This window comes from Myotis myotis, unplaced genomic scaffold, assembly GCF_014108235.1.
Source record: "Myotis myotis isolate mMyoMyo1 unplaced genomic scaffold, mMyoMyo1.p scaffold_m19_p_11, whole genome shotgun sequence".
Lineage (NCBI taxonomy): Eukaryota > Metazoa > Chordata > Mammalia > Chiroptera > Vespertilionidae > Myotis > Myotis myotis.
In genome coordinates this window covers 28,637,318-28,651,435 of record NW_023416315.1, presented here as the reverse complement: position 1 = coordinate 28,651,435, position 14,118 = coordinate 28,637,318, and the positions used below count along the sequence as shown (strand labels likewise).

The 14,118-nt window shown below is 38.5% G+C and overlaps 1 protein-coding gene across 2 annotated transcripts in view; it reads left to right on the top strand.

Annotated features, from left to right (window-relative positions):
- TSPAN13 (tetraspanin 13) overlaps positions 1–10,718 on the top strand; it is a 28,420-nt gene extending 17,702 nt beyond the window's left edge. Inside the window, exons 2-6 of one of the 2 annotated variants that reach the window (XM_036327987.1) lie at positions 694–861; positions 1,505–1,585; positions 2,706–2,819; positions 5,134–5,247; positions 9,652–10,718. In XM_036327987.1, the coding sequence (XP_036183880.1) occupies positions 694–861; positions 1,505–1,585; positions 2,706–2,819; positions 5,134–5,247; positions 9,652–9,726 (552 nt within the window). In that variant the 3' untranslated portion in view covers positions 9,727–10,718. The remainder of the gene's footprint in view (positions 1–693; positions 862–1,504; positions 1,586–2,705; positions 2,820–5,133; positions 5,248–9,651) is intronic. The other variant, XM_036327989.1, reaches the window with a different exon arrangement.
- The last annotated feature ends 3,400 nt before the right edge of the window (positions 10,719–14,118 follow it).

The window sequence follows — 14,118 nt, the reverse complement described above, 5'->3', positions numbered from 1 at the left end:
ATGCATTTGCAGCACTGCAGGTATTTATTAAGAAGAGTCTTTGTGTAAGTGGGCCCACACAGCTCAAACCTGTGTGTTGCTCAAGGGTCAAGTGTATATGAATTCTAACAGAAGAGGTAGTGGCACCTAAAGCACTTTATGTCAGCAACAAGTCTGCGAGAAACTTTTGGTTGTCCCCAGTGACCAGGTTCTGTGATAGGTTCTGGGGAGATAAATGAAGAGATGGAGAGATGAGGGGGAGGCTTATTCTCAAGTTGCCCAGAGAAGAGTGAGATTAATTTAGTTTGTTGGGGAGTGGAAGGCATGACAGGGAAGGGTGCAGTCCAGCTGGAAAGATACATGATTTCCATGTGAAGCAATCAGTATGTTAGAATGAAATGTATTGGTGTCTAGAAGCTTTATATGTGCTATTATTTCAAAAACTTATGTAGAAATTAGTTAGACTTAGTATAAACCAGAGGAGGCTCCATAATAATTTTGTAGGTTATTGTTAGCTTTTTTTTTAAAGCATGACTGAGGGTTGATATAATTTGCTAAAACAATACTATCAACTGAGATCTTGTGTGCATTCTAGTATTGAGTATTAATCATTTATAAGAAACTAAGTGGGTGCCTGAAAAATGTTCTTGATATTATTGTATCAAATTGATGCTATTCCCTCTCTCTCTTCTCCCTTTTTGTTTGCGTTTGCAGCTGGTTAGTCTGCTGCTCATTGGAATTGCTGCATGGGGCATTGGCTTCGGGCTGATTTCCAGTCTCCGGGTGGTCGGCGTGGTCATCGCAGTGGGCATCTTCTTGTTCCTGATTGCCTTAGTGGGGCTGATCGGAGCTGTGAAACACCATCAGGTGTTGCTCTTTTTTGTATCCTTTCTTAAAAGAGGATTTTTACTCCAGTTGGGTTTGTTCTTACTTTTATCGATTATTCTTTAATCACTATGACTATTTAAATTATCATTAGGAAATTGTCAGAAACTCCTAGCAAGCCCCATATGCCTTTGTTCAACCAACATTAGGAGCATTTCTTAAGGTGAAATTATTGTGTATTTGCATATTTCCAGTGTCTGCTTTGCATATCATGAAGAATATATTTTGCAAGTTCACTATAGTTCTCTTTATGTATTGCAGGTTCAGTTATACTGAACTAATTCAGTAACTTCTTAGCTTTTTCCAACATATGAATATTTGGTTGAGAATTTTACAGTGATATACTGTATATGTTTACCTATTCCTATTTTATATATGTAAGAATTTTAATCTCAATGAAATTCTTATAGGTCGGCTTTTAGTTAAATAATTATCATTGCTGTCAATATTTTTCTATATGAACTTGCAACTACAGTGTATTATCAAAATAATAATTATGTGTATTCTATTTAAATTTTCTCTAATTGCCATTTGTTCTGCTTTCTGGCTAAATGCCTTCCGGTACATTCTAAAGTTGTCAGTACCTCTGTTTGATGTTGTTTTAACAGTGTCGAGAAATAACCTTAACTTTAATTCTCAGTACATGATCATTCTCTTACTTGTATTTATTGTTCAGTTTTCTGTATCGTGTGCTTGTTTAGCCCTGAACGAGGAACAACAGGTAAGCAAAGACTTTTCCATTTACTGTATTATGCCACATAGTATGTGTAGGAAAAAAGGGGAAGGAATAACTGAAAAATAATCTCTTCTTACAAAAAATGCCATTGTGTTTGATATAGCTAAAATATTTTGTTCCTGATTGCATCAGTCCATTGATTTTCAACCTTTTTCATCTCAGGGCACATATAAACTAATTACTAAAATTCTGCGGCACCCTAAAAAATATAATTTTTGCCTACCAGACAAAAAAAAGGTATAGTTTTGATTCACTCACACCAGATGGATATTGTTGTGTTGGCTGTTATTTTTTTATTTGACAATTTAAGGGAAAAGAGGTCATTGTCGCTGACTAAATAGTCAGGTATTGCATGTTTTGAAAATTCTTGCGACATGCCAGTTGAAAATGACTACATTAGTGGGGCTGATTGGAACCCTAGAACTGTTGCTGTATTTTTGCATCTTTTAAAAGGATTTTGCCCCACTGGGTAAAAAAGCAATAATGCTAACAGATGTTCACCCATTCTTTCCTCACCATTATGCAATGAAACATTTACTCCAGAATGTTTATGGTTCCATTCTACAATTAATCTTTTCAGAGTACTTTGTAGAAGCATATGGTCTCAGTCTTGGGGCAATGGAAAATTTTTCTTGTTATACTCTGAGGATTATGCCTTTCAACCAACCGGTTCTTTTAAATCGCATGTAAAATTTAAGAGTTTTTATTCTTGGGATAGAAACAGTGCCTTAATTTTTGTTGCAGATTGAAGTATAACCCTTTGAAAAATTTTAAGGATCTTCAAAAGAATATTTATTATAAGTCAAGGGTGGGGACCCTTTTTCTGCCCAGGGCCATTTGGATATTTATAGCATCATTCATGGGCCATACAAAATTATCAACTTAAAAATTAGCCTGCTCTATTTGGTCAAACATTTAATTAACTCACCCCTAATGCCTTGGCAGGGCCAGGCCCAATGATTTCATGGGCCTTATACAGCCTACAGGCGGGACGTTCCCCACCCCTGTTTTAGGTACATGCAGTATTAAAAATTGTAGGCGGTAGATTTATACATTTTTTTCAGGGATGACACATTTTAATGTGTATGTTCAATGGCTGTTCTAGGGTCAGCTTCTGGAAGTTGGTTGGAACAATACAGCAAGTGCTCGTGATGACATCCAGAGAAATTTGAACTGCTGTGGGTTCCGAAGTGTTAACGCAAATGATACCTGTCTGGCTGTAAGTACAAAGTATAAGACATTTTTTGGAGACAATACTACATACATATGAATAATGACGAACATAGGAGAAATGGACTTTCTCATGCTGAATTGTATTTTAAAAATGCTTTGCATGTGCCTAAATTATATGCCATGTATCATTTGTCCTCAAATATCTACTGAGATTGCTGAATACTCCAGGGTCCTGCTAAACACAGATGCTTTTAGGTCTTTGCCCCTAATTCTTTCTTATTCACCTCCTCCTAGAACAGGGTGTGAAAGGGAAATAACAGCAGATCAGCCTTAGAGGTCAGAGGAGGCGTCTAAATATCTTTGTTTGGAAAAATATCGGGGTGGTAGGTGGGCTATGCTAAAATGGACTTTTTAATTACTCCCTCTGTCCCAAAATAATAGTAGCAGTTGATGAATGTAATTTGTCCCATAATAATAGTAGCAAAAGAAAATAAATATAGAACGTAACATTTATTATCAAAAAACTAGATTAAATTAAACAATAAATTAAAAATAGTACTCCTAATTTTTATTTTGAGTGTTCAGATAGTTTCTGGATTTTTCAATAATTTCGTTACTGCATTTTAAACTTGTAGGTAGGATCCCTTGGCTGCGAAGCTTTGCTTTCCCTATATGCGTGAGCTTAAAATTATTGGAGCCATTGTTCTTCATTGCTTCCAGCATAACTTGTTGAAGTGACAGAAACATATTATCCAGTATTTCGGGAGAAATATTATCAAAGGCTAATATGGTGCCTCTTCTGCTAAGAGGAATATGTCTAAGTTTTTCAAGTTTTTCTCCATAATCTTTGCATTTACGTCCACAGTTTTGTTTTTTCAAAGAATCAGCATTAACATAAAATTCTCCTTGACAATTATTTTCGGAAGCACGTTTCCAAATTCTTGATATGATCATTCTGTTGCACTTAAATTGTTTTGCAGCTAATGAAATTGCACCTTTCTGCAACTTTTCCTTTTTCTTTTGATCCATCAAGAACTGGACAATCGCAACTCGATCTTTGCTTGAAAACTCTCTTTTTTTTCATCTTACTTTTACAATGGGTTGATATTCAACTGAAATAAAACAATTGATTTTGATCAGCGGATGAAATTAGAAAAATAGTTATAATTCGTAATAATTAGATTAACCTAAAAATTGAAAGATGTGTCAAAACAAATGACAGATGTCCTGAAACATTGATTTTGATTGAAGACTTCCCAATTCTGTGCTACAACATAACTTACAGCTGCATTCGCCAATAATTCCCGTTTAAATATTCACTTGCTACTATTATTATGGGACAGAGGGAGTACTAAACATCCTCAGGGTGGAAGGCACATGGAACTGTCTTTTTTCCCCTCCCTTCTTCCCCATCACAACTTCGTGCTTTTTCTTTTTGGGAGCTGAGCTAATGATGGACCAGTGAGAGCCACCCTTTTGTCCAGGCCAGCCTCAGTGCCACCCTGATCCTGTATGAGGATGGACTTGGAGCTTGGCTCTCTTAGAACATTCACATGTGTTTATATTTGGGGGAAACTCCTATTACCACCCCTCTGAGCCCTGAGCTTGATAATATCCTCAATGAGGTTTCTTTTGTGGAATTAATTAGTGTTTTTTTTTTATTGCTGTGTACTATGTCGTCACAAATTTAGTGGTTTAAAACAACACCCATTTATTATCTAAGCTTCCACCGGTCAGGAATCTGGGTATGACTTCACTGGGTCCTCTGCTCAGTATCTCACCAGGATGAAATCCAGGTGTTGGCTGGGGCTGCAGTCTCATCTGAGGCTGGGGTCCTCTGCCAAGCTCAGGAGATGCTGGCAGAAATCAGCTCCTGGTGGTCGAAGGACTGAAGTCTTGTTTTCTTGCTGGGTGTCTCTCCACTTCCAGAGGCTACTCTCAGGTCTGACTGTGCAGCCATCTCATGATGTGGTGGCATCAACGTCGGCATGACGATCTCTCTGTTCTGTGAAGACAGTTACTGATGTAACATAAACACGAACATAAACACGAACCTGACTATCCATAGTATTCAAACATACTATGTCTATGTCTATGGACATAGACAGCAACATAAACACGAGCCTGACTGTCCATAGTATTCAAACACCCCATCCACACTCAAGAGGGTGATCCTTCAGGGCGTGGGCACTGGGAGGGGGAATCTTAAGAGCCGTCTTGGAATTTCGGATGCTACTGAAGACCAAGGCCCCAAATGGGATAGAATTCTCCAGGCGTTCACTTATTTTTGTGGGTGCAGTTTTTATCTGCTCTGTATGAATGTACTTTGAAACAGAAGTTCTTCTCTTTACTTGATTCAGAGCTGTAAGACAAGCGGTCACCCCTGCTCACCGTGTGCTCCGATAATAGGAAAATATGCGGGAGAGGTTTTGAGTTTTGTCGGGGGCATTGGCCTGTTCTTCAGTTTCACAGAGGTACGTGCAAATGACTCGGTGCCTTCCCTCCTTTGTCATACGGTTTCTTGTTGTATATGGCATTTTACCTTAACATGTCACTTAACCTGGCCAGTGTGGCTCAGTTGGTTGAGCACAGTCCCACGTACTCAAAAGGTCCCTGGTTTGATTCCTGGTCAGGGCACGTGCCCTGGTTGTGAGCTTGATCCCCAGTAGGAGGCAGCCAATCCATGTTTCTCTCTCCTCCTTTCCCTTCTGTTTAAAATCAATAAAAACATATTAAAAACAATAAAAACAAACAAGAAAACACAAACTTTAGTCATGAGAACTTAATGCAGATGGAGAAAAACTGGAATGAACACTCTCTGCGTACGTCACTAACTAGATTCAAGTTATCAGAGTTCTGCCGCGTGGTTTCTTTCTTTATATCTGGAAATTTTGTGAGAATTTTTTTCTTTTGAGCAGCTCCGTTTCTTCTCATCAGATTACACGACCTTCAGTTATGCCTATTTTCTTTAAACTGGGCTAGTTTTTTTAAAGAACAGTTTTGAGGTCATAGCAAAATTGAGAGAAAGGTACAGAGGTTTCCCACATACCCCTTGCCCTATATATGCATAGCCTCCTCCATTATCACTATGACTCACCATTACTGATACATTTGTTACAGCGAATGAACCTACAGTGACACGTCATAATCACCCAAAGTCCATAGTTATATTAGGGTTCACTCTGGATATACCTTCTGTGGGTTTGAACAAATGAATGACACATATCCATCATTGTAGTATCTTACAGAGTATTTCCACTGCCCTAAAAATCCTCTGTGCTTTGTCTATGCATCTCCTCTCCTACTGTTTTTAAAAAATTAAAATTTTTAAGAACTTGTCAAGAATATAAACTTATGAGTCTTAGATTTCTAAAGTGTTCTTTCATGGAATCCTGTTCTATATTTTATATACCATGTCCGTTAGAAACCCAGGTAGAAATTTTAATAATAATTTATATAACCTGATATTTTCTGGATAATGAATATTTTATAGGCTCTGTCAGTTTAAACTTTTTAAAATTTTATTCAGTATTTCACAGAATCACAGATTCTCAGAGTTTCAAGGGATGAGGCTAACTGATTGATGATGTCCTGTCATAGGTGAAACAATGATTTGATTCGAACTATTAATACCTGAAAATAAATTTAAACTACCAAAGTAGCATTGATTTAGAATCTGAAAAAAAAATTATGACAACTAGTACATGTTCTTTGTTAAAAGCTTTAGAAAATACAGAAAATTATGAAGATGAAAGATTAAATATATCTACTAACTAAAATGACCTACTCAGAAATAGTGAATATTCCTATTTTGGCATATTTCCTTTCTGCCTTTCTATACTTATACTTAGTAGAATGAGTATAGGTTTATTCCTGCATACTCTACATTTCTATGTTATCAACAACACTCTGGCAACTCACGGTTACTGGGTGTAGGTTCCATAGTCAACCGAGTTCACCATTAGGGCAAGTCATGAGCATGTTTGTAAGCTCAAAACCCTATTGATTCTAACTTAGATCTTGTTGCATTTTGGGTGTAGCCTACCAGGCTCTCGCCCTGGGGATTGTGGGAGGAGCTACTGGTTCAGCACTGGGGCAAAAGAAGGGATTGGCCTGTTTCCTCACTTAAAGCTGAATTGGAGGGATTCAATTCTGGTATAATATGGCTCCAGATTATGAGTATTTTTACTCAACGGCTTTGTTTTCCCAAAGGACCATAGCTTACACAATCGGCATATATCCAGGGATGATAATAAGAATATTTAACAATCTCAAAATTCTAACCAGAAGGTCCCCGGGTGCCAGTGTTTCCGAGGCAGGGTCAGGGAAATGATGCTGGGGCAGGTTGGGAGGTGCCAGAGAAGTAACTGTTTGACAACAGGGGGTGTAAGTATTGTCAGTATTGTAGTAACCAGCATAGCTGAAATATAGGTGAAATGTCACCGGGAGAACAGCCAGTTAACAGGAACTATGAATTGAATAAAACCATAAACTCGATTAAGAGCATGGACTCCAGATTGGAACCCGGTTCTGCCACCTAGGACCTGTGTGACTCTTACCCAGTATTTAACCTCTCTGTGCCTCAGTTCCCACACTGGTGAAATGAGGAGAATGAGAGTGCCTACCTTTGTAGGGGTGTGGGGAGGAGGGTATGAATTTATAGAACAGAGCCTGTCACAAAGTACTCTTAGCGTTTAAGCAAATTCCCTTTCCCCTGGTCATGCAGACTTCACGCCAGACATTCCACTTCTTTAAATTAGGCTTATTTTTTTTTATTCAATTCATAAAGCATAGTTCCATAAGCTCCCATGCGTTGTACTATACACATGGCCAGTCGTGATTATACAGCAGCTCAGCAATTATCATTATGGTAAATGGAGAAAATTTGGGACTTACCATAATTCTCCAGAAGTAGTTTAAGGAACTAATGAGTAGTTATGAAATCAGATAAACAAAATGTAGATTAAAAGTTGGCACAGATCAAAAGTGGGAAATATAATTTGAAATTCATTTTGTCCCTTAAAATTTTGTATTTTTTTTTCCAAAAAAATTTGTATTACTTGGTAACAGACATTTGGTAACAGAAACACAACTAACACATTTTTTAATTTAAAAAATAAAGTTATATTGGTTAAGTCTTTAGTGAATCTGGTGTGGGACATGGCATAATAACAACTTATTTTCTAAAATTATAGCCTTCCCTTCCCCTCACCCCCCATTGCCCTTGGAGAGGTAGGAATTATAACATATTTTAAAAAGTTATCTTTATTGTTGAAAGTATTACAGATGTCTCCCCTTTTCCCCCCATTGACTACCTCTACCTCGCACCCCCCCCCACCTTCACAGCACTATTGTTTATGTCCCTGGTTATTCATATATGCATGTAAGTTGTTTGGTTAATCTCTTTCTATCCCCCCTCTTCTCTCTGAGATTTGTCAGTTATGATCTGTGTAGGAAAATTATTATACTAGGGGCCCAGTGCACAAATTTGTGCACCTTGAAAAGAACTGTGGGCGGCGAGGCCGCAGTTGGCATAGGGGTGGGTCTTGACCCATCCTCCATGCCCCCACCTGGCCCCTCCTGCCACGGCTCCAGGTCCCCTGTCTGCCAGCAGCCCTGCTCCTGCTGCCGCCGCTCCCAGGTGCTGACAGCGGCGCAGAGGATTGGGGCCAGTGCCGTCAGCAGGTGAGAGCAGCAGCTGCTATCCTGATCATCCTTCAGGAGCAGGGGGAGGTGGAGAAGCCCTCAGGGAGGATCAGGGCCGCAGCCACCACTCACTTCCACTGATGGCGCTGGCACCAGGTGCCAGCAGCAGATGCAAGCGGGGCTGGCGTCAGCAGCAGGTGCAAGTGCCAGGCAGGACCATAGCACACAGGAGCAAAGAATTTTCAGTAACCACCAAAGGTTCGCCCCGATGACAGTGACCAGCGCCCCGCCTTGGTCTGGCACCCCCACTCACCTGCTTCACCATCCCGCTGAGGCCAACGCCTGCTATATGTTCCTCACTCTGCCGCCTGCTGCTGACGCCTGCCATGTTCTGCATGTGCCCCCTGGTGGTCAGCAGATGTCATAGTGACCGGTTGTTCAGTTGTTCTGCTGTTCGGTCTATTTTCATATTAGGTAGTTTTTTGTTATTGTTTAATTGTTGCTGAGCCCAGTTTGTTCTGAATTATCCAAATGTTTGATATTTTAGCTATTCAAACAAGTTAGTGTTTGTGTTCGCTTTTTATTGCTGCTCTAACTGATGAACACAGAGGTAGTAGCTTAAAGCAGCACACATTTATTATCTTACACTTCTGGAGGTCCAAAGCTTACAATGGAGACTCTTCTGGAGGCTCTCGGGGAGATCCTGTTCGCTTGCCTTTTCCAGCTTCTACGGGTGGCCTGCACTCCTTAGTTCCTGGCCCTTTTCTCCGTCTTCAGAGCCAGCAGGGTAGCATCTTCTCTCCCTGACTCTGCATCCAGCTGCTTTAAGATGTCATCACGTCACCTTTTCTCTATATCTCTGACTTTATCCTTTCTGTCTCTCTCTTATAAGAGGCCTTGTGATTATATCACTGAGCCCACCCAGATAATCTCCCGATCTCAAGATCTTTAGCTCAGTCACTTCGGTAGAGTCCATGTTACTACCTAAGTTGACATTTGCAGGTTCTGGGGATTATGATCTGGAAATCCTTGGAGGGCCATAGACATCCTACCACAGTGTTTATATTACTGTTTCTTAGGGCCTCCCTTTTGGATTACTGATTACATTTCTTTTTTTGGGGGGGGGGGTGGATCTTCTATTTTGAACAAATAATACTAAGCACTTTAGAGATTTTTGAATAAATATACACAACTGTTACTTTCTCTTTCTCCTTTTTTTTCTTCTATTCCAGATTCTGGGTGTTTGGCTGACCTACAGATACAGGAACCAGAAAGATCCTCGTGCTAATCCTAGTGCATTCCTTTGATGAGAAAACCAGGAAGAATTTTCACATTCTGATCTTGTTCACAGCTGACTTTAAGTTACATTAATTTGCCTGTTTTAAGGAAACAGTATCTGAAAAATTTCATTATTGACAGTGGATTTGTATATTTTTACTCTTATGTCTCTCTGAATGTTTTTCTTTCTCCATTGCTGAAAAACAAAAAGAAACTTGTGGTCTCCTCTGAACCTCAGTGGTACCTGTAATCTACTGTATTCACAGTGTCTGGCACTGTCCACTGTGGCCTTTCTTAGCTTTTTTATCTGCAGAAACACTTTGTATGGCACTACTGTGTTAATCATATTGTGATTCTAGATATACATCTGACTGGAATAACTCATTGTGTGTAGCACTGTGCTGTGTAGATAGTTCCTATTGGAAAAAAAGAGTTCAAGTTTATTAAAGCCAGTAAGTATGAGACTCTATTATGTTAAGTCAGAACGGGAAATCAAATTCCCAAACTTTTTGTGTTTTTAGAAAGTATGTTTTGTGGTGAAAATTAACATAAAAGTGATAATGTAGTTCTAGTGGTCTTTTATGATTACACTAATGTATTCTAGAAATAGCTCTGTCTTTAGGAAAGTTTGGTTTAGTTTATGATTTTTGCAGGTAAGTGCGAAGGAGAAATGGTCTCATGAATGTTCTAACGTATAACATATGCCTTCAGCCTCCAAAATGGAATGTGTTGGAGAAATTCAGAAAGTATATCCGTATAATCTTGATATTCTTTTATAGTAATTTGAAGTCCAAAAAACTGCATTTTTAAACAAGTTACTGTTAATGCTTTGGCCCACGTAGCAAAAAGATATTTGATTATCTACAAATTGTTAAATAAATTTTTCATGAAATTTTTCAGTATTGTAACAGCAGCTTATCAAATCCAAGCATATTTCAATGTGCCCTCCCATAATTTGAAATTGAAATAGTATTGTGGGTTCTGTATATTATATTAAAAAATTAAAGGAAGGTAACCTGTCTTTGTGTATGAGTGCTTGAGTTAAAAGAAAGTAATGGAAGAATTGAACACGTGAATTAAGTGAAATGGTTTTTTTTTTACTTTTCTTTTTACGTTGGGTTCTCTTTGATTTGGAGTATTGCCATTTTAGTGTATTATCCAGCCATGGAAATGAACTTCTAGTGCTAATATTTACTGTGGTCATCTCCAAATCCTTCCTTAAAATGTTTCAGTGTTTAATATCTTCTCCATGGTGAGAATTGTTTTGTAAAAAGGAAGTCATTCATATTTATATGGGAAAAATATGTAAGTTCTCTCCTATTACTGAAAATTACTCATTTCTTGTCTTGCATTCTATATATGGTATTTTATTGGTAATTGTCTTGATGGGTTTTAGACCAAGAAAGAGGGTAAATGGTTGATCTATAGAATTTTAGAGTAGAGAGAGAGAGAGAGAGAGAGAGAGAGGGAGAGTGTGTGTGTGACTTCCAGGATGGAAGGCTGGCTAATCTTTCAAGAAAACTGAGTCATACAATTCTCATAATGTGGGGGAGGAAAATAATTTCCCTGTACTTTTCTGAGTTCTTATCTGAGACCCCATGTAATAAAAGACAGATTAACAAGAGGAAATCAGAAGTTTATTCACATTGTATGCCTCATGTATACATAAAGGATACCCAGAAAGACTGTAACTCCCTGAGATGACTTAGGCCACCATCTTAAATACCTTCTTTAGTTAAAGGCAAAAGAAAGGTGTGTGTGTGCGCACGCATGCCAGTTATGGGGACTACCAGGAGCAGCACAGTAAACAAAGGACAGGTAACGTTTGATATGCAGAACTACGTCAGTCACGTCTACATTTTGATAAGAGTTTCTTGTAATTTAGAATCATCTTTCCTGGTACAGAGAAGGGACATCCTACAAAAGGAGATTTCCACTGTAAATGTAAATTTCCCCCACAGAAGGGTACACTTCTCAGTTTTCAGAGCTTCTCTTGTGTCTGCTGTTTCTCAGACATAATCAGCTCAAAATAATCTTTATGCCTAGGAGGCATATGGTGGGGTAGCATATTCTGTTATTCTTCCATGTCATATTAAGCACTGGCCAACCTAACAAAGTTTCCTCTTATACCATCAGATGAGATTCTAGGTGACACACGAAGGAAGTGAAACTTTGAACCATGTCTTTTTGTTTCCCTGTTTACCTTGTGACATTTTGAACCTCACAGGAGTTTCTGGAATCTTCTCACATATTAATTTTCTTGGTACAAATGACTATAAGTTGAAAGGGCTATTTCAGAGAGAAGAAAAAAACAAAAAACCCATAGCCTTGGTTTGTGCTCTAATTTCAATGGCCTTTATTTGGGTCAACCTAACTACAAATCAGAGCTGGGAAGCACGCATCTTTAGGGCTGTAAACTATAGAATTATTTTTAAAAAGAAACTATAATACCTTTATATATTTCTCTTTATGCCTTATTCACATAGTCCATTTATAGTAGAGGACTGTTTCTCAGAACATCTGCCCAGTCAGCCTTGAAGTTAAAGGCGAAATTTTAATTAGATAATATAGTGCTAATATGAAGGAAAAATGTTAAACTATAATTTCTAAAATCTGAGCTCACGTGATATAAATTCATCCCAGATACTCTGTTTTCTAAGCCGCAGTGAGTTTGGTATGAAAGCCAGTTCTGCGTGGTCTACCTCAGTAATATGCTGCTGAATGGAACCCTTCAGAGAGAGAAAAGAAACCAGTGTGGCTTAGTTTTTCGTGTCCTTATGCCAAAAACCTCCTTCTATAATTTTCATAAATATTTGTTGAACCCTATGAAAGTTTATTCACCCTTTTGAAAATGCACTGAGTAAATATATGAAACTACTTTACGTTTTAGCTGGTACGGAAAAGTTAGAATCATATTTTTACATAATATTTCTTAGGAGAAAAACACTTTCAGGCATTGCAATCGTACAAATATGATCACCTCTGTGTCCATTGTTTTATTAGAGATGACAGTAAGGTTAGAGGTCAAGCTTCCTCGGTTTCTGGGAAAGTGAGGGGATTTGTGTAAAGTTGTTCTGCACTTGGTCTATTTGGGGCAGTTAATTTTTACTCCTGGGTCTCTATGCCAAGTGCAATGACAAGATGTGTTGTTGGTGAATATTTTCCAAACAAATAACTGCACCAGGTGTGTGTGTGAGAGAGAGAGAGAGAGAGAGAGAGAGAGAGAGCTCTTCATATTGAAGTGTTTCTGGAATGTCAGGTCATATCCTGGCAATTGTACTCATTGAAATACCTCTTGAGACAGCCCCTCCAGCCATATGCCTGGCTAGCTCTCAACTGCTCACCTCAGGAAAACCAGCTTTTAAAATTCATTTTCAAATGAGGGCCTGAAGGAGTTGCCTTTGAATTAAAAATTTGTGTCAAAGAATGGACTTTGATATCACTTGGAGGATGAAAGTACTTTTGTTTACTTTCAGATCTTGCTCTTTACAGGTAGGTGAGGTCACAACATGACAAGTGGCTTTTTAATGTTAGGCTGCCTTGACTTGGAGTTTGAAGTCCACCTCGTTGGTAAGGCACTGAAGAAAGTTGTGTTTTTGCCTTTGAGCTTTTTCTGTTCTTCCTCCAGCGCCCACTCTCACCAGTGGTTGCTAAATATAAGGACCCCAGGAGCTATTTAGGATTACTGAATGCATAAAACAAGCAAAAAACGCCCCACACAAACAAACAACACAGAGTTAGATGATCATAAACAATCATTTGAAGATGACTATGGCTCTAAAACAGGTAAAAATGGTTTAATCAAACATATTGATCATCCATGTAAATGACCTTTACAGATGATTTATGTTAAACCAACTTTTCTATAAGTTACGGGGCCTCAGATAAATCTGGTAAAAAAAATTCAATGTGGTAAAACATACATAACAAACCCTATCATTGTAACCATTTTTAAGTGTATAATTCAGTGTCATTAAGTGCATTCCCATTGTTCCACAGCCACCACCACCGTCCAATTCCAGACTTTCATTTTCATTTTCAAAATCTGCACCTGTTCAACAGTAACTCCCTTCAGACCCGACAACATCAGTCTCTTTTCTATGAGTTTGGCTACAGTAGGTACCTCATATAAGTGGAATCATATAGTATTTGTCCCTTTGTGACTGGTTTATTTACCATCATGTCCTCAAAGTTCATCCATGTTGTAACATATGTCAGAATTTCCTTCCCTTTAGAGTCTAAATAATACTCCACTGTATGTATGTAGTACATTTTATTTATCCATTCATCCATCGATGGATATGTGGGGTGCTTCCACCTCCTGGCTATTGTGAATAATGCTGCTGTGGCTGTGAGTATACGTATACTTTTTCCTTGCTTTCAGTTGCTTCGGGTACATTCTCAGAATTGGAATTACTGAA